The sequence below is a fragment of the Parus major genome, chromosome 3 (genome assembly GCF_001522545.3).
Source record: "Parus major isolate Abel chromosome 3, Parus_major1.1, whole genome shotgun sequence".
NCBI classification, from domain to species: Eukaryota; Metazoa; Chordata; class Aves; order Passeriformes; family Paridae; genus Parus; species Parus major.
In genome coordinates, this window is record NC_031770.1 from 84616078 (window position 1) to 84637660 (window position 21583).

Sequence of the window (21583 nt, forward strand, 5' to 3'; positions counted from 1 at the left end):
ATGTAAGTATTTTCTTCATTTAGCTTTTCCATTTGTGCTTTTTACTCAATCCCAAATTAATTATATGAAAATTATTCTGAGATAGAGTCAACATCTCTCTAATTTTAGCTCGTATTCATTGCCTCTCATCTTTTCATTGGACACATCTGATAGAAGTCTGACTCTGGCTTTTCCACACCCACTCAGTATTTACAAACAGCAATGAGTCTGCACGCCACCCACCACCCCCCACTTTCCAAATCATCTCACCCTAAGGCTGAACAAGCCCAGCTCCTTCAGCCTGCCCTCTTACATCATGGGCTTCAAGCCCTGGCCAGCTTGGTGGGCCTCTGCAGGACTCACCCCAAGGAGCTGCTCTTTATCCTCTCCAGGGAGCTCCAGAGTGGATGCAGAACTCCAGATGTGGTCTCACAAGCACTCACCAATCACTCCTCCTGGTCTGCTGGACATGCACCTGCTAAGGCAGCTTTGGCCTTATTCAAACAAAGGGCATCCAGCAGAACTCCCAAATCCCTTTCTGTAGAGCTGCTTTCTAGAAATCTGGCACCTGTCCTGTGCTGTGGCATGAGGGTATTCCTTCTCAGAGGCAGGCACTCATGTTTGTCTTTACTTAAATTTAAGAATTCTGTGACAGCTCATCTCTCCAGAATGTTGAAAATATTGTTCCTGCCCTACCTTCCAGTGCACTGACTGCTTCCCTGCATTTGATAACATCCATGAACTTCCTGAGAACCCCATCATCCATGTTATTAATAAGGATATTAAATAATATCCAGTATTGCCTCATGGGGTGTGACATGTGTTATTAGGTAGCAGTCAGACTGCATAGCATCATTCCACCTTTGACCTCAATCTTCCACCCACTCTGCTGTTCATTTATCCAGTCAGAACCTCACAGATTCTAGTGTAATTATATGTCTGAAGACTATGCCAAAAGCCTAGTTGAAATCAAGGTATACAACGTCCACTGCTCTCCCCTAATCCACACTGACAGTCATTTTATCAAGTAGGCAATCAGGCTGGTCAGTGTGATTTGCCCTTGGTAACTCCATGCTGGCTGTTCACAGTGACCTTCTAGTCCTTCCTATGTTCAGACATGCATTCCAGAATTTGCTATATAATTTTTCCAGGGACAGAGGTGGGGGTGACTAGCCTGCAGTTCAATGGATCCTTCTTGAAGATGGACATGATGTTTGTTTGTTTCCAGTCATCAGTGACCTTCCCTAGTAATCATAATTTTTTGCTAACAACAGAGGGCAACCCTGCAGTGACACCAGCCAGCTGCCCCAGCACCCTTGGTTGCAAAAAGTTTGGTGTCTTGCAAGCAGCCAAGTACCCTAAGTGATTCTTAACACTCTCTTCTGCTTTGGTGGTCAGTGGTTCATCATCACACTCTCCCCTAACATGCTTAAGTAAACTGGCAGGCCTGAGGGCAAAACTAATTAGGGAAAACAAAACCGAGGTGAAAAAAAATTTCAGTACTCTCAGCCTTTTCCAAATCTCCCACCCCAATAAGTAGCAGGTCAACTTTTGAAGTTTGTTTCAGCTTTGCTTTTGCTATGGATGAACTTAACAGAAGCCCTTCATGTTGCCCTTAAAACTCTCTTATTAGTTTCAATTCCACATGAGTTTCAGGTTTCCTAACTATCACCACATGTTCTGGCAGTGTTTCTATGTTCCTACTGCGTAGCTCACCTGTGCTTCCACTGTTTACTTTCTTTTCTGTCTGAGGTCAGTGAGAAGCATCTTCTTCATCCATGCTGGCCTTCTGCCATACTATACTCCCTGCATAACAACATGAGGTGTTCTTGGGGTTTTAGGAAGCTGTCCTTGAAGATTAACCAGCTGAGCCTCTCAGATTTGCAGGACAATTTCAATCATTCCTTGGCTTCCTCTTTGCCACACTCAAAAAAAATTTCTCCTTGAAACTCTCCTCAGATGTCTTGTTTTCTAGACCCCTGAACATAAATCAATTCCCTGCTAGGCCCTCTCTGGATTCTCCACATCTCTTGAGGAAGTGAGGGTGGAGGACTCCCCCAAACATGACCCAGCATACCAGGTGTAGCACCACCAAGCCACTGGTAACTTACTTCAAAGAATTCAAATGCTACAGAAATAGAAAAGTGAAATTTAAAAAGTAGCACATGTATGGCTGGCTTAAATTTTCCTTTGTGTGGCAAAATTCTCATATTAAGTTAGGCAAAATGTTTGACAAAAGTTTTTCATGGACAAACACTGATTGCTTATCCTGATACTCTCTGCAAGATTGCTTATCTGATTTTCAGTGTTTTAAATAAGCCTGTAGTACAAGTCACTGAGATCCTGACTTTGAATATAGAAATTGATAGACTGGTAATCTTGTTGCTGAACAAAATGCTGGCTACCTCATCTGCAGAAAATAAGTTCCTTCCTTCCCCTTGTGCTATATTACAGGAAGTGTCTGCCCTAAAGATACACAAATTGCATCAAGGTCATGTTGCAGAACATTTTCTTGAAATTTTAATAACAACAAAATAATGGGGAATTTTTTGTGTGGTCTCTTAATTTGTTGAAGCAACAGAACTATTTCCCCTACAATTTTCTAAAAGGAATTAGCTGGACAGACATTAAGATTTAATTCCAAATATTTGCCATTAAAAACATCTGCAATCAACAAAGTATCTGATCATGTAAAGAGGCAATTTTAACAAGTATTACCAGCAAGGTCTATAATAAATATGTCTCCTTTTGCAAGTTCTGGTCTTCCTACAATATTCCACTTCTGGGAAGGAGCAAAAGATTAAAATGGAAGAATGGAAAAAATGCTGCTCCTCATCACATTTTGCTGAGATCTCAAGATTCTCAAATTTCCAATTTTTGAATCTGTAATCCTGTATTTGAAAAGACCCGTACAGTTTGAAGACTTAGGTAATTAATCTGGTTTTAATGCAAAATAATACTTCTGGGCAGGTTTGTACCCCAGCACCATGTCCTTTCTCTTTTGAAAGAGAAGTCAGTAGTAAAGTTCCTCTGTCACATTATATAACTCAGAAACTGGATATGTAATTCAAGTACCGTTTATGTAGATACTGGACAGCTGGCAAAAAGGATGCTGACACTGTAAATGGTTAGAATGAAACTTTTGTTTGTTTGTTTGGGTATTTGTTTGGTTTCTCTTCTGCCTTGGAGGCAGTGAGGCCGGGTTTGCCGGGAGCACCTACTAAGCCAATTTCCCCCTGAAACAAACTGTACACAGCCATCATTTTACAGACCTAACTCATGACTGAGCTAAATTAAGAGAAAAAGGCATGTAGACATGTATGGCTTCTCATTCCTTTTCTATGGAATAGCTGAATTCATTTCTAGGGTTATTTATGTCTTTTTTCGTGTATTTGATTAATAGACTTTTTACTTTCAAAATAATAGGCCATTAAAAATTACAGATTATCTAGTTCTGCAGCAGATATAGCCATAGATTGCTTCAGACAACTGGAAACCAAAATTTAGAGAATTTTGATCACATGAAAAGTTTTCTCAAGATTTATTTCAGGCCCTATACTGAAGACAGTCCAAAATAGTCTTGCATATTACCCAAGTACCTAAAACTGTGATAAGTGTACCACAGCTTCCACTGTCTCCCCAGTAGCTATCAGGCACCCGAACACACAGGGAACCATCAGGTCCTACAGGGAGCTGTATGCACAGAGCTGACTGCTGGTTTCTAGGCTCTGCTCAAAGGGCTGATTCAGATTATTTCCTCATCTCCAAGGGCCCAATTTACTCAGCAGGAAGAAATGCAAATTTTGATCCTCTGCAACCAGGCAGGCTTGCCCTACTTCCCAAGTGAATGTTCTGTAAATGCTGTTAATTTACTGTGTCCTCTAACCCATGTTTAAAAAAAGAGCCAATTAAGTCGTCTGTACAGTTGACTGTCACCCCTGGCTCCCAAATGACTTTCTCCTTACACTGCTTTTGGGGGTTAGGCCATGAAAATTAAGGATCAGATTTGAGTTTTCAAATTCCATTCAGCTAACCAGATGCTTAAAAGTTACATTCAGAAACAGAGAATAAGTAAAACCTAATACCTTGTTAATAAAAAGTGGTTTTAAAAGGTAACTACTCAAGCTGAGTAACACAGTAAACTTCCTCTTCAATATCTGCATAAGGAGTATTTGAACATAAGAAAAAAATAAATCAAGAATTTTGAGAGCTACAGAAAATTAAATTCTGCATTTACTATATAGCTTTACAAGGAAAAGGTATAGTTAAAATCTTAGTAATGTCTCATTTAGAATTAAAATGTAAAATATTGCAGTGATTTCCTTTCCCACTCCTTAGCAAAGTGTATTAAATAATTACAGACCTAGTGGGAACCTAGATCTGCCACTCAAAGCTAAGAACCACCCTCCATTTACAGATTCATGAAATATGCCACCAGGAACACCTTAATTTTTGTCATAATTAAACTGCAGTTACTGAGCTAAATTCTGGTAGAATTCGTCTGTGCTCACATGGCTTCAAATAGGAGCTTAGAAGACTTGTTAAAAGAATCTAAAATGAAACAATTTCTCCATTCCATTCATGGATCTGATGTCCTTGACAGAAGCTGGCTCTAGTAACTTGCACACCACCCAACTGAGTTTTCTGACTACGCCAAGATTCAGCAACAAAAGAAAGTTTTCAAAGTTCACTTGTTTGATTCCAAGCCAAGCAGGAGAAAAATGTCTCACAGACACAAAAGGAACAGAGACAAAAAACTGCAGTCTCTCTTAAAAACAGAAAGAGAGAATAAAAGAACAATTATTCAAGAGAATGATACAAATAATTAAGCAAACAAATACAAAGTCCTCATGACATAATACAATTACAAATACATCTTAAAATAGCTTGCTAAAATGGCATTTCTGTAACTCCACACGTGGCAGAGATTCCAATATCTTCTTTCCAGCTCCTGTCTTTAACAATACATGGTAGAGTACTGGGGAAAAATTCTAATTAATCATTAAAATTAATCCCTAGCCCTTCATTTTCTCTAGATTTACAGGATGGATGGTGAAAAATTCTTCATAGTCTGCTACCAGATAATAACATTCCATCTTCCCTGCTATACTGGATCACTGTGAACTAGAAAAACACCCCCAAAATACAATCACAGGTTTTTTTATGAAGACAAGCCATAGATCTTCTGTCTTGCATTGTTTGTGCTCTGCAAATTATTTCTTCAACACAACAATGCAAAAATACAGTTTTACATCAATATCATCAGTATTGATTCTTATTAAATCTAAAATGATTGATGTTGCGATTGATCTAAATGTTTTGGAAATGCACAAAGTATTTATAGATATGGCCCTTAATATATTTTTAATTTATTGATTTTGCAGGTTATAATTGCACTGCAACACCTTATAAAAATAGAGATTTGGTTTATACCTAAGAATTTTGAAAGTAGAATGAGATGCTTTGTATGCGTGTATTTAGCAACCTTCTCAGAATGAATTTACACCAGTTTTTATACCTTGCTTTCCACATTTAGCTATTTCCCCTCCACAAACAAAGGACTTTTACACTAAAAAAATTAAAAATAATAAAAGGAGAGTATCTTAACATATAAGTATATGAACTTTATCAGGAGCATTGTTACCTGTATTGTCAAACGCTATGGTAGCAAAAAATTAATTAGGAATCACATTATCTGAACACACACATACAAAAAAAGGAGCCAAAAAAAAAACAAGTGTTGAAAGAAACTTTTATCAATCACTTGGAATACATTTTGCTATTTGGACTCTTTTAGGCACTAACAAGATTTACAATCGCAAACATGCTGGAACTTCATGAGATTTTCTTCAAGGCTGGGAAAGAGAAACAATTACTGTAAAATGCTTTAAGCATTTTTCAGACATGATTCTGCAAAGCAGTCAGATTCTTCTCCATTCTCAATATGAAAACCAAATATTTTTATTTTTAAATTTATTAGGGCAGTGCCAGTAGCTTGACTTACAAAATAGGCTTGATACTCCAGGGTTACTAGCAAGGAAATTCATCTTAATAGATGCAAAATCAGCACAGTCAAACACTACTTAGTGTTTTGATAATTTATGGATATGTGCCTTCCATTACTTTAAGTATGCCAGACCCTTGGAATAATCTAATAGCCTGGTGTTTTAAAATGAGGACAACTATTTTTAGCATTGCAGAATTGGAGCGGAATGTTCAACAACATAGTGTCAGTGGGCTTGAGCAGCATCCTCCCCCGTGGAGCACGTACCCAGATAGTGCAGAGCCACCAGCAGGGGCAGAGCTTTGCCTTGAACAGATAAAAATCCCACACCAATTACAGTCCTTTATATGACACCTTTCTTAGCCTACTAGGATATTTCCTTGTTTCTTTAAACAGGCTCATGTTAATGGTTAGGATCACCTGATAGAATATTAGTTACATAAAAATATATTCAAAACATATTTATTAAAACTTGCCCCATGAATTTCCTGGATTTGTCGTGTCAAGAAGTTTCTGTTGAACATTATGACATTTTGGCTTCTCTGCATCTACCAAGCCTTTCATTCCCTCTTGGTTACTGCTGAGCTACCAGCACTTCCTGAGTACTTGCTCAGTGCTATCCTTGATGCAAACTTGATCCATGTGAGCAAGAATAAGATCCTTCCTTAAAATAACCTGATGAAGAAGGGCTTGTGACAGGTAAATAATTCATTTCCTCTGCTCTGTCCCGCTTCCATAGCAGCCCCAGCAGAACAGACACACCATGGTTTGTCCAAGGGGGTCAGGGCAAGCTAGAGGGCTCATGTTCAGTAACTGCTCAAAAGAAGAGCACATTAAGGGCAATTAACCCTACTGATCTTATTTGCATATTATAATACAGACTGAGTTCAGAAGGCACCAATTTTTTCTCATTCTCATCACTTCCCATTACCCATCTTTGGGACAAGACCAACTTGCCTATTCATTCAGGCAATTGGATATTAATATACTCCAAATTAAATGACACTTGAAAATCTAGGTTTTGGTGCTTTGTATTCAGACTAAAGAATCCACAGTTGTAGGCAGCTCAGAGCATCAGAGAACATGGCCACAGGGCTCCTTACTCTAGACTGTACTCTCTTTAGGTGGCATTTTTTCCTTTTTTTCCTTTTTTTCCTTTTTTTCCTATGCTTTTTTTGCATGTCTCAAAAAGCATGCAACTCACACAGTATCTGTATTCAAATACATAAAGGATATCTATATTCAAATACATAAAACATATTTTCATACATAAAATACATAAGTCAAAAGTTCGTTCCTGTATTTTCCTCCCACAAAATATTTCTACTCAACGGATGAAGTCAGACAAGTTGTTCTTAAAACCAAAGATGAAATGATGACTCCATTTATTGTTGTGCACAGCTACAACCAGGTATACTGTTTTTTTTTTCCCACTTTCTTTGGTAATAAACTGACTGAAGTCTTTGGGATATATGTCAAGGAGTGGTTTCTGTGCCATCAAAAAGTATTAGCAGAAGCAGAGCCTTTGCTATCAGGTCTTCTTTCTGCCTTTGCCTTAACAAGTGCTACTCAACTGTTACTGCATGTCCTTGAAGAGGTGAAAACTTAAAAATGCAGTGCAGACACAGATTAAACATGGATAGATAACAATCCAATTCATTTGACCTACAACATCATACACAGAACATAAAAAAATGCAAACAAAATTCAAAAACATTTCCCATAGAGTAGTGAGAATATGCAAATAGGCTTCTGGCTGAAAAAAGTTCTCAAAAATTTATCAGGTCTTATAGGTGAACAGTTTAAAAAATTAAGTCTAGCACACTGGATATTTCCATTATCTGAAGTTTAAAGAAGTTTGAAGCAATCTTACACTCATGGACGACTGATAGTTTATTGCAACTATGTTTTTCCCTTACAGTAGGTCTGTCAAAAGGAAAATTGCCTGACCTACACACCATCTATTAATTTATTGCTAACCCAACCATAACATAGTGTTAAAGTAAATCCAAATCCTATTAAAGTTTCAACAAAACTGGAAAGTAATCTAATTGGCCCTGATCAAATAATATTTGAAATGCAATAATGCCAAATGAATGTTAAAAAGCATTATTCAATATGAACATATTGCTGAGGTTTTTCAAAAATAATATAATATATTATGACTATTATACTCAACACAATAATTGGACCTTCAGGTTTATATTAGGAATGTAAACAGCACTGGTCAACCTCTTAAATCTCAGATGTTATTCTTTATAAGAGGACTATTATTGTCATCATCAATATCCTGTTCCATAATCTGAAGATTCAGAAGGCAGATTCTCGGCTGGTACAAATGTACATTTTCACCAAAATAAAAAAAAAAATAATAATAAAAAAAAATCAATCCCAAGACTAACTTCGATGTCTAACCACACAGATATGAAATGCAAAAAAGCAGTAGAAAAAGTAAACATTTAGGGTGAATCAGAAATAAACAGAATTGCATATAGACCAAAATTTCTAATCTAAGAACTAAGTCGTATCAGTACTTAAAATTCCATATTGTTGATGTGCTTGTAGCTGCAAACCTCTTTTCAATCACAGAAAAATAAATCAGTTCAAGGTACAGTTTCCAGGTCTCCACTTACACCTAGATTTTTAAGGGTTTTCCAAGATATGTCTCTCCTCACTTCCAAAACAGTATTTTTTGATATCTATTGTGTTTTGGAGACAGATTAAGAGGATATACCAACCACATATCCAACTAGTACTCCAACTAGTACTCCAACTCACCTAGCCTAACCTGAGAATCTGGGATCAGCAGATCTACTGTCAGCACAGGAGCCCTGGAGCTGCTCCCTAAAGGTAAGTCCCATGAATTCTGAGCACCTCTGGGGATAATGATGACATCTCAGCCCAGTAGGGCTGTAATTTTCCCTTTCAGGCCTTTTCTTAACCTCTTTGAAGTTTATTAGCCCACTCTGCTTACTACATCTTGGATGCCTGACAGAAAGCAATGTGTCCACCATCTGAGGGACACAAGACTTTTGTGTGAGTTTTTAACCATCCTCTCATTAAAGCCTAATGTTTATTTAGAGAATCAACAATACTCTGACACCCATTTCTCCAGATGCATTCCTTTCTCATTCTTCTGTGGTTCAGCAGAAGTTCTGCCAGTACAGTGTATTCTAGAGGGTGGTATTTCTTCTGGCTTTTTGACAACATTGGCAGTATAACCCTGTCATTGCAGAGACTCACACATTTCTCGTAATAGATTCTGAAGTCTTACCTTTTTCCAACTCATGATACCAGAAGACAAAAATGTTCAGACCAAAGTATGGGGAAATAGGGTGGGGAAGACAAACTGGCCACAGCCAGCTTAGGTTCCCATTAATCAAAGATGACTGGCAAAATCATCCTGCTACTCTTCTTAATTCATTGCTGTCTTTACTAGCAGAGTTCCTATCATGGTACTGACTAACAAATGTTGTTTTCTCATTAAAATAAAACCCATCCCTTCCTACCACCCAGATTGCTACTGAGACAACCTCTCCAGTTATGCAGTGTGCTTTAATGCAGCTTACAACAAAGCTTCAAAAATTCATTAAGGAATAGCGCTTTTGTACACAATTCCCACTTGTTAAATAGCTTCCTACCTTTGCTCTTCCCTAGAGAGGGCGCACCTCTATCAATAGTGCATCTCCACAGGACAGGGAATTTCTTTTACTCCACCTTTGTGCTACTCTGTCTGAGAAAGTCCCAAAACCTTGTCGTGTTATGGGAAGACACACTAACACAGAGCATAATGGCCACAGGCCAGATGTCTGGCACTCTCCTTCCATTCATACTTTTAAAGAGAATTTTCATTCTGTGAGGTGGACAGCTAAATAATTATTTCTTGTGATATTGTAGTCAATAGCTACAAATAATATGCTGTGTATCTGCCATGTGTAAAGGTAACAGGTTATGACTATTAAACAAAGTTAATTACGAATAAATTTATCCTGTTTAGAGCCTTATTTCAAAGTAACATCATGTTATTTTCATGTGTGTGGGACAATCGGAAGAACTGTTATTCACAATAGAAAGGGAGCATAGGGAAAGGGGTGTTAACTCTGAAGAAAAAAGCATTAGCTGACTAGTTTCTCTGTATCTGTAAAAAAAAAAAAAAAAGGTCTGTCATGTGTGAGGTACTTGTTAAACGCAAATCAAACACCTGTCACCCAGCTGGGCCACGTGTGTCACTGCTGAGCCATCTGCAGGAGCACAGACCGTGCCAGTTGCTTTACTTAGCATGGCCTGGGAACAAGAATCCATTAGACAAAAAGTCAACAGTGGAATTAGCAGCACTTTTTCTTTTAGTGCCCTTCCACTTACTTGTTTGACTTCTTGTGTTTCTATTTTTGGGAGCCTCATGCCAGAGCAACAGTGCTGACTGCTGATTAGACAAGACTTGGCCCGGGCCTCAGCGTGTCACATTGATTTAATCGGTTCAGACTTGAAACATGCAGTATGCATCTTAGGTGTTTATAAATACGGGCCAGCAGTGAGAACTAAAATAATAAGAACAAATTCTGGTTTGCAATACATGTGAATGATTTTACTCTACCAATAAAACACAGTTTTTATTTCCAACAATTTGGTATCTGTGAATTTTAAAAAACAATTTACACTGATTTTGGAATATAAAACCTATGCTACAATTTTAGTGGGTTTGGGGGCAAAAAATATATTCATTGCCATTAAAAATGCACATATAAGCTCCACTTACTTAAATTTTAGTAATATAACTCACCCCTGAAAAAAGGGCAAAGGAGATTTAACAAGCCACAAGTCACAGCAGCCAACAATATTATCTACAAACTCTGTATAATTTGTACTATGTATAAATTTTCTACCCTATGAAACTAAGATTTTTTAAAAAAAAAATCTAATGTGCTACTCATAATAGTTATTATCCAGGCAGAAAATACTCTTATATATAATTTAAATGAAGCACAATAACAATATCCATAGTTATCCTAATATAGATCAATGATTCATCAGATCAAAAAATCTAGTATTCTATGAGGTTCAATACCTAGTGCCTTAAAGGAAGACAAACAAAGCTAGGCAAAATGTGTCAGACAAGATGTACAATGTGGCAGTACAGTGACAAAGTTCCTTCCTCCCCAGTTAGTCCATTTCCTGCAACACACCACTGCCAACTTTCACAGTGCAATAATGGGTACTTTTCTTAGAGCTCTGCATTCTGATGAGATGTGGAAAGTTCAGAATATCAGTTTCAAAACCTACAGTCTCTACCCCTCAAAAATTAAGGGAATAAAGACAAGATTAAAATCTATGTGCCACAGAAACCTTCCACAAATATCCAATGAATACAATTTATGAACAATTGAAGAAGGATCCTCAAGCCTCCCCCTGCCCTTTCAGGCTCTATAAGGTCCTGACTGAGGCTTTTCAAACACAGTTAAGAATCCCAGAGCCAGGCAGACTCACAGCTAGAGTATTCATGACTGTCTGATTAAGGAACAAAGGGCTGTATTTAATGGTTGCATTATTTAACAACCGCATTATGTTTTACTTCCACGTTACATAACAGGCTAACAAAGGCCTGCCCTGCACAACACTGTGCCACGCTCTGCTTTGCTCCCAGCATCCCAGACCCCTCAGAAATGAATGGTGACCTTTGGTTGCTTTGGCCACACCTCACGTCACATCCCAAAGGCGGCTGCTGCACTCCAGGCCCCCATGACCAGCCACCTTCTGCTGATTAATGCAGTTCCAGTGCAAATAGCAGAGAGTATATACACCTCCCACTCTTATCTCACCAGTGTCACTTGCCTGCAAGGGACCATGGCTTTGATGCCAAGCAATACAAGTAATGTCTGGCTCCCAAATCACATTTTTGTTCTACTGAGACATACTAATCTGATTTTGAGGGAACCCATGAGAGCACAGAAGACAATGCTGTAACTTTCCTCAAAGGGGACTGAAGCATATTTCCTTTCCCTCAAAAAGCAACGGTTCTTAAATTAAAATATGAAGTCTTTGCTCACCAACACCTACAGCAGTCACCAGCACCATTCCCTCCAGAACAGAAATAACACCCAAGCAGTGTCAGTGCATGCCAGGTAATTTGATTCCACAGAACTTTCTCTCAAGAACTGAACTGAACTGCTGTCGTTTTGCTTTAGGAATTGAAAAACCAGGGAGCTCAACAGTTCCTGGAGTTGTGAACTGCAAAAATCACCTAATAAGGCAAAAATAAGTCAGCACAGCAGACAGCTCTCTGGAATCAAATTTATGATCAAAGGCTATTCAAAACACTTTCTTGTAATGCTAAGGAGAGAGCAAGAGCAAGCAGGCAAGAACCATACATGCTGAAGAAATGAAACAAGTTTTGGAAAACATAATGATCTAAAGTGCATTTTCCAAGTAAGAAAATTTACTTTATTTTTAAGCATATCTACGTATCACAAATCTATTGAGACCTACTATTTTCATATGTATCTGTATCTTAAAATCAGATGTATATTAATTTTATGCTATGATATCCCTGTAAACACAAAAAGAATTTAAAATTGTAGAAAATTTGCTGCTGCAATAGATGTCATCCAACTTCCTGATTTACCATCACCAGCAATTCTCAATCTTTAAACTCAGTGGTAATAAAATTTCCAATTGGACCACATTCTTACAGCTCACAAATCTCTTACTTTGAAAATATTTCTGATGTCAAATATTTTTCCTGTGATACTGGTTATGTTATCTTGATTCTGTTAGAGACTCTAGAGCAAACAGCACAAAGATTTTTCAAAAGCTGTATAACTAACACAATTTATGTCCATATGTGATCTTGAAGGATATTGAAATACAACTGATTAGCAGTGATGGGATCCATAAATTGGATGAATTTTGGATTTGTCCAAAACTGGATATTGAATTAGCTAAACTAAGTAAGATGGCTTTAAGCAGTATCTATCCAGTGCTCCACATGCATTTTGGAAGTTTTCTCAAAGACGCTGATGAGCTACTTAGGAAATATCCTGATCCCTGTCAAGGATCTGTGCAGGACATGAAATGTGGAAGGCAATATGTCCAGAGACCTTTCAGGACAGCTGCAAGGAAAAGACTGCATTACTGAAAACTCAACACCAACGCCTCCTCAGATTTGTACGTTTACATGAGTGATTAATGCTTCAGAAGCATATGCTGAGCTGGCACAACAGGCCAAACATGCATGGATCTTCTGCAAAGTCAAATATGCCCTGGAAAATTCTAGAGTTTGCATAGCCTAGCTTGAGCAATGGGGAAAGCAGATCAATGGTCACAAGGATGTCCACAATAATATTTTGATTTGGTTGTACATTTAACAAGTTTCCATTTGTGGATTTCATGACACAGCTGGCACTGAAGCCCTGACCATGTAGTAACTCAGTATGGAGATGGATATTAAAAACATCTCTGACAGCAATTTGAAGTCACATGCTACACTAACATGTAATTGTATTTTTTTTTTCAAAATTTTAAGTTAATGTATATAGTAAATCATGTTGGAAAACAAAGCACTGGACATTTCTAAGCCATGTTTTATATTAAAAAAATAATGTCATAATGCAGCCATTTCCAAACTAATTTTCTCAGGTACCACTAAGGGAAAGAAGAGCTCTTCCCACCAGGCAATGGTGGAATGTTCAGGAAGCTGTCTTGGTAGCACTCATACGACAGGTGGTATCTATCTCACGTTTCAAGTAGCCTTTATTAATTATTCCCTTACCTGTTCCAAATATAAAGAAAACAAAATTCCAATAGGATAATCAAATTTATAAAAACTGAAATCATCAGTTTTTGGTTTCCAAGTCAGTTAAAACTTAAGACAGTACAGTCTTAAAGGACTTGAGAAAACTGAAGTTCCAGATAACCATAGGACAGATAAACAAAGAAAAACACTACAAGTAGCATTGTTTCTTCCAGTACTATTATCTTCTAGCTCTCAAAACATGTGAGTTCATGTACATTTTGTTGTGTCATCATCACAAATACATGTGCTTGAAAAAAAAGGACTAATCCATTTATAGATACCTGCTGAATAGTTTTATGTAAAATTAATTTAATGTAAATCTCATTTTCAATACTCAAAGTACAAATAGCACTCATACAGCTGGTAGAGCTCTTGAAATGGACATTTCATTTTTTCTCTGATCTGACTTTGATCTCCATCACATTTTACATGTGATTTTATATGATCTCCATCACTATGAATTGTATACTGTGAATCACAAGAAAACAATTACTACAGAGGTTTGGAGAAAGGAGAATACACAAACCCAGTTTAATTTGGTAAATCTTTTGAATATAATCTAAGTTGTGGAGAAATAACCAATTTTTGATTTACATATGCATTTCTTTCTTAGTCTAAACTATTTTATTAATATACTGCAGGAGGACCTACAGAGTGTAGTAGCAAATGCACATCATATTAAATAGCTCACTGCTTCAAGCTTACATGCAAGATAATCAAAATTTTCAAAAGATTACTTAATGTATTTAATATTTTAGGAATAGTGTTCCTAATCTAGGCTGCAAAAATCAGTAAAGTTAAGCCATTTGAAAGTCAAATATTCCAAGTGAATATTGTCACAATTACTTCACAAAATGTAGTTTAAGAAACAGATACATGACCTCCATCACTATGAATTGTATCATCGTATCATGAGAAAGTAATTACTATAGAGGTTTGGATAAAAGGGAATGGACAAATCCAGTTTTATTTGGCAAATCTGAATTTCTTGAATTATCTTGCCACCTACATCAACTTCATTTTTCAGAATGTAGTCACTGATAAAGAAAAAAAAAAGAAATTTTTATTTCTTAAAAGAAATTAGAAAAATATGGAAAGGAAAATAATTCACCTTAGCTTGAGTCCTTTTGAGCCTTAGTGCCATCAGCACATTCTCAGAAGCATAAGGCCTTTCTGGCTAGCAGGACTCATAACACACATAAGCCATAGAATTGTTAAGGCTGGAGAAGACCTCTAGGATTGAGTCCAACCATTAACCTAACACTGATATCTTGACCACTAAACCAAGTCACCAAATGCCACATTTTTTGAACACTTAAAGGGATGTTGACTCAAACCACTTCCCTGGACAGCCTATTCCAATGCCTGATCACCTTTTTGGCGAAGAAGTTTTTACTAATAAGCAATCTAAACCTCCCCTGGTGTGACTTGAGGCCATTTCCTCTTATCCTGTTACTTGTTATGTGGGAGAAGAAACCAACACTCTCTACAGTCTCCTTTTAGGTTCTTGGAGAGAGTCATAAGGTCCCTAATTCCCCAAAAGGCTTAATACTTTGTATAAAAGTACCTGCCACAGGTGGCAGCTTATCTCTCAGAACCAGGAACTCTCCTGCTACACTTCTCAAGTACGCAGAGATTGTCTACCCCCTAAAATGTATATGCCAAAATGGTTGAGAGATTCACCTTGACTGTCAAGGCATCACACAGCAGCAGGAAACAGCCCTGTAACCCAAACAGGACTTTATCATTTAGCTTCCAGAACTTAAACAAACTTTCAATTTGAAGCTTTGTTGCCATGGCATTATAGAGCAAGAAGCTAAGAGAAGGAAAGGACTTATTTGCATGAGTGACACAAGAAGTGCAGGAAAAAGAAAAATCTCAACTATACAGAGGAAAATTAAACCCAGCTTGTTCAAGTTTACAGTAACTCATACAGGAAAGTAAAAAATGTTCTCCCTAAAAGTGAGAACACTGAGATCAGGTGGTCAGTGGTATTTTTACCCCCCTTATCCTCAGAAAATGTCTACCACATTTTTAAGGCTTGAGGACTTGATCTTCTAATCATGGTTCAAAGTGCTGTCAGACTGTTTGGAAACCATAAAAGGAGGATCATAGAAAGGCTTGGGTTGAAACAGATCTTGAAAATTATCTAGTTCTGCCATGGGCAGGTGGTCTAATGCCACCCATTAGACCAGGTTGCTCAGGGCCCCATGCAACCTGAGCTTAAACACTTCCAGGAATGAGGCATTTACAACTTCTCTGGGCAACCTGTCCCAGTGCCTCACCACCCTCCAAGTAAAGAATTTCTTCCTGACATGTTATCTAGAGCTCTCATATTTCACTTTAAAACCAATCCCACTTAAAATTTTTAAAATAGAAATACTTTACAGTGATGTATTGACCTTGCTCAGGTTATACCATTGATGTGACCCTGTACACAGCAGTGATAGGTGAAGACCATTCTTAATGGCTGAGCAATCGGGGTTTTTTGTCACAATGAGTCTAACTGCTAGTTCAGGGTTGGTTAATTTCTGGAGCAGATAGGTGACTGTCATAACATATCTTAAAGCAGTCCAGTCACCTCAAACCTCCAATTCAGGGACAGATATAATTTCTCATGCCATAACCAGTGTTCTGACTACAACCCAGTTATACTAAATGGCTCCAGAAGCGTATCCAGAGGCAATTTCACTTGCTAATTGCCAAAAAGTAGGCTAAACAAGTAGGCTAAGAAAACACAGTGTTCTCTTCAACACATTTCTTCTGTTCACACAGCCTTTGCTGAACATTGCCAGGACAGAGCCTAAGGCCGCACACATATAGGGATTATGATTAACCACAACTTCTAGTTGTTCTTGTATCATAGATTGACAGATACCTTGAAGAAGTGTGCCCAGAAGGCTGAGCTACAAATCAGTCCCAATTGCAGGAAAGGGATCATGCCACTGTATTCCATCTCTTCTGATGGCCTACAAAGAAAGCAAATTTCCCTTCAAGGGAAGACTACTACCCTCTTATTTTAGAATTATTAACAAATACCTCAGAACTATCTTCTCTGATAAATCTCAAGAGTTTGTCCTGTTGCCCCAAGTTGATTTAACTGTTTAAAAGATAAATCTCTTAAGACAGTTTTGTGAAAAAGGATGAAGGAACTAGATAGGAGGACATCAAATAGACAGTCACATATGTAATGCTGCTGACTATCCACTGTGTTGGGACTTTGGGGGCCTGGATCTGCACTAGATTCTTGACTCTCAGGGTTGGTCATAAGCACCATGACACTGACCTCTTTTAACCAAAAGCAGCTGAGACAAAAGGCATCTTGTGGTGTGCCACCAGTCAATGAAAACATATTTTTTTACTTTGGCAGCTTACAAGAACTGCATGAGAAAAATCCACAAAACTGCAGAATTATGGCCAGAACACTCCTCTGTTTTCTTTGGGGTGTTAAGACTATTCTTATGTTACCATAGAGTCATCAAGCCTTAAACTCTGTTCTCTGTATTAGCCCTAAGCAGATCCAACCTCTTAATTGGTGAGAGCCTCCTAGAAGTCTACACCACTTACTTGTGTAAAGTTAAGTGTAAAAAATTGTAAAAAATTGTAAAAAAAGTGTAAAAAATTTGCCACAGCAGACTGTGGCAAATCCACTGCAGCATTTAGTGAATGGGAAATTATGCTGTCAGCGACGATATGTCTTGAAAGTGACAGAAGGCAAAGTGTCACATTTGAAGACAGGCTGAACAATTTTCACACTTAAGATCCCTGAAAGTCAAGGCCATATATGAAGTCGTACAGATGTCTCACCATTTACCCTCATCTTGGAAATTAAGTGTATGAGCATCAAGCACTGTTCCAGGTGATCCTCCTGTCAAGATACTCTCAAGTAATAAAGTCCATTGCATAGTATTATTGTAAGCTTAGTTTTTCACTATGTCAGGTATGTTTGAGATAATCAGTCTAAAGAAACAGGACTTCCAACAGCCAAGTTTATCTCATTCTAACATACACATCTAAAATACATTAAATGAATTGATATTGTTGCTTGTGCATAACAACATGAGTAAAAGCAAAGGAGGCTTGCAGTGGATAGGTTTTGGGACTATTATCTGTTCTTTGAAGCCTCAATCTTCACTTAAATTTTTTTAAAAAATGAAATTTTAAAAAAAAATAATTTCAAAAAACTATAATTTATTTTTCCTTCTTCCTGTTTCTAACTAGTGCCTCAGGGGTTCATCTGCATAAAGCTCAGAAATACACAGTGCAAAAACATAAGAAAAACCATACTAAGCAATTTAACATCTCCAGCAACAGATAATGTGTGCTGAAGGCCTTAAGAGGATACACAAACAGCAATAGCTCCTCAGAATGCTCTCCTAGCACTGCACAGTCTGCCCCTCAACATCCTGAAATGTGGAAGATACCTTTGCAAGCAACAGTGCTTAGGATATGTTGAGTTGCAAGGGACTCATCAGAATCTTCAAGTCCACTTCTTGGCCCTGGCCAGAACACCCCAAGAATCCCACCCTGTGCCTGAGGGTCCAAATGCTTCTTCAACCCAGACAGGTTTGGTGCTGCTCCTCCACTTCACTGTCTTTAATTCTATGTCAGCATCTGGAACACCACACTTAAGGGAGCACAAAAATAAAAGATTCTACAAATGTACATAGTAGTTGATATATCACCTGGGAGAGACCATGTCAGCACCTTTCACAAAAAGATGAAAATACTGATTCCAGCTCCAGAAAGGAGCTAACGCACTCAGCACTGCCCTACTCCACACTCCAGCTAGCAGAAGCTGGATAGCTGGATTTCAGTTCCTTCATCTAGCTATGCATGTACAAAATACTTGGCTTCCTTTTTTTATTTTCAAAGTTTTAAGCTTTGACAGTTTTGCATATCATGGTAGTTCATGTTTAATTTGCAGCAATGGTATATTATATAGGCTGAATTAAAAGACTTGTAATGTTCAGAAAAAGTACAATGTCTGGATACTAAATAAGATCTGACTGTTGAGCTTCATGTAAACTAACAGGAGCTTTGGGATTTGGCCTGACAATGAATTTGCAAGGCGCTTAGCAAAAAAACCCAAACAATATTAACCATGGAAACTGTAATAATAATAACTTGGACTGGAAAAGCAATGTAGCCTGGTAAGTTTAAAGTAAGATAGCATCAGAGTAGGAGCTAAGAAAGAGTCAAGGGAAAACACAGCTTCATTCTAGATCGATCTCAATCTACAATGCTTTACAATAACTCTTTCCATTAATTCACATCTAGGACACAGTAAAGTAAAACACTGTCTATCTGGATCAAAACAAAGGCTTCTTTAGTCAATTACAGAGCTAAAATTATGGCAACAGCAGATGTCTACAGAAAAATATAACAACAGGGCAGTCATAAAGACTTCTCCTGTGGTTTTCCCAGATTCCAGCCTCTTGAAGTACAGACAGGCTGACACACGCCATGGAATTTTACTCCATTAATTTTCTAATATATTTTCAGACTTTTCAGGTTCTGTGGCAGTGTTCAAACTATAACATTGTAACAGGAATAATGAGTTCTTTCTATCCTTTTTGAACCTGCTATCAGGTAGCTTTGATGCTCTAATTCACACACTGAAGAATAAAATAAATCAAAAAATAAATCGCTGTTAATCCCTTCTGCTCCATTCAGGACTGTACAGAGAACAGAACACGACATGCTTTTTCTTAATTGTGCCTTCTTCAGGTTGAAGTCCACATTGTCACACTTTAATTGGAAGTTATCTGATGCTCTTGATCACTCTTGACACTTCTGAATCTTTTGTACAATTATTAGATTCACATTGAAATGTGAGAACCAGAACTGTATACATCATTCAAGTTGCAGCATAATACAGATAGATTCATATAAAATAGTGAAATTAAAATGCTTTTACTTTGTTCCCTATTCTCTTCCTAGTAATTCCTAAATACTGTTTGTTTATTTGACTAGTGCTAAACCATAAGTCCACGTTTTCCTTGATCTGTAATTCCAAGATCACTAGTAACAGCTAGTCCAGTCTGGCATGAAATGCATAATGCTTCTTTGTTTTCCTCTTCTCTTGCCTATTACTTTCTCTGACTTTTACATACCACTTGACAAGTCACTTCTTCAATGCTGCAAATTCCTTTGAACATCTTTGCAGCCATTTTTCTACCAATATAACTTAACATCAGTAACAAATACCTTGATTTTTACTCTTAACTTTGCTAATATACATCTACTTCCCATTTTTAAAAAGCAACAATTTGAGACAGAAATAGTAAGTAAAAATAATAGACAATTTCATAATTTTATGTCCTGTAAACTCACAAATTTTAAGCCTGACAGCAGCAAGCTGTTTGCTCAGTGTTATGAGGCTGTCTCTATACTGAAGATGCTAGATATTAAACTTACAGACTTCCTCTAAAAGAGGTAAGTAGCACTGAACCCATTAAGTGCATACAACTGTCCTAGTTTGCACACCAGCATTCTGAAATGAAGTGAAACATCCTTGAATACACCAGTAGGCTGGCACACATTCTTAGCCATGGCTATTCCAAATCTTTGATTAAGAAGTTAGTGGTGTTTATCTCAAACTCTACCAAGCAGAGTGTTGAGTGCACGAGAGCTCTTATCTAAGCTTGCAGATCACAAATTGGGCAAGTGGAACAAGTACCTTCATTTAGTTCTGTATATAACCCCACTTCTTGGGGGGAAAAAACTCCACCAAACATGTGCACCTGCAGAGAATACTATTGGTCTGAACAGCTTCTTCAGTGCGCTACAAAAACATGGCAGTACAGGTAAGACACTAATTAATTAACAGAAATGTTCTATCTTCTCATTTCTGCACACAGTTACAGAGAAGCCACTGACATAATGAACACTTCCCGTGAGTTAAATCTCATATTGACAAACACGAACATACCTTTTCGCCAGGCAGACCTGCAACGCCATCTGGTCCTTTCACACCCATCTCACCCTACAAAACAAACCAATCAATCAGAACCTATACAGACTTCTGAGGTTAACATCAACTACTCAGGTCACATCAGACTCAATAGAAAAGCATCTTCCACCTTTTTTTTTAGAAATGCAACCACTGTGGAGGAGGATGTCTTATATGTAACACTAAAATTAACAAAATAAATGCATTTTAAACACCTATAACATCAATTAAGTCCTTCATAAGACAAATACTTGCATATCCACATTTCCATAAAAGCAAGTCCACTAAATTTAAAGGAATTCATTGCAACAGAAAACTGAAACCAAGAGAGTCTGTTTTCAGTTCTACACTGAGAAAGCTCAGCTTGTAATACAGATTTTTATAAAGTCATGTGCCCACTATATTTTTGAGAGACACTATTTAAATTCTTCTCTCCCTCCCTTTTATCCTCTCAGAGAAACCAAATCCCAAGCCAAAAGCAATATATAAGAAAATTTCAGTTTTGAGTGACAAATGACTGACTGATCCGGAGAGTTATGGAAGATCCCACGAGCTGTAAATTGGACCTTAAGTCATAAAAATTACACAAGAAAACATCAAATCCAGAAATTTTGCTAAATAATAGAAAGTATAAGGTTTAAAAAATTTAAAATAAAAATCATTAGGATGCCAGAGGAATACAACCAAAGCACTGAAACCGTACAGTCTTCATTTAAAAACAAAACAAAACATTAGGTGCGTCTACTTCTACCAAGAAAAGAACATTCTCCAGCAAGAATAACATCGTAACTCTGTTTTGGAATGAATTTATTAACGTTTCTGAAGTTGAGAAAGGAGCAGTGAGATTAGACAGAAG

At 37.5% G+C, this 21583-nt stretch overlaps 1 protein-coding gene across 7 annotated transcripts in view; it reads right to left on the bottom strand.

The window, feature by feature from the left end:
- Nucleotides 1-21583, bottom strand: part of COL19A1 (collagen type XIX alpha 1 chain) — a 186569-nt gene that overhangs the window by 121342 nt on the left and 43644 nt on the right. For all 7 annotated transcript variants that reach the window (XM_033512990.1, XM_033512991.1, XM_033512992.1 and 4 more), the window contains exon 10: nucleotides 20707-20760. In XM_033512990.1, the coding sequence (XP_033368881.1) occupies nucleotides 20707-20760 (54 nt within the window). The remainder of the gene's footprint in view (nucleotides 1-20706; nucleotides 20761-21583) is intronic.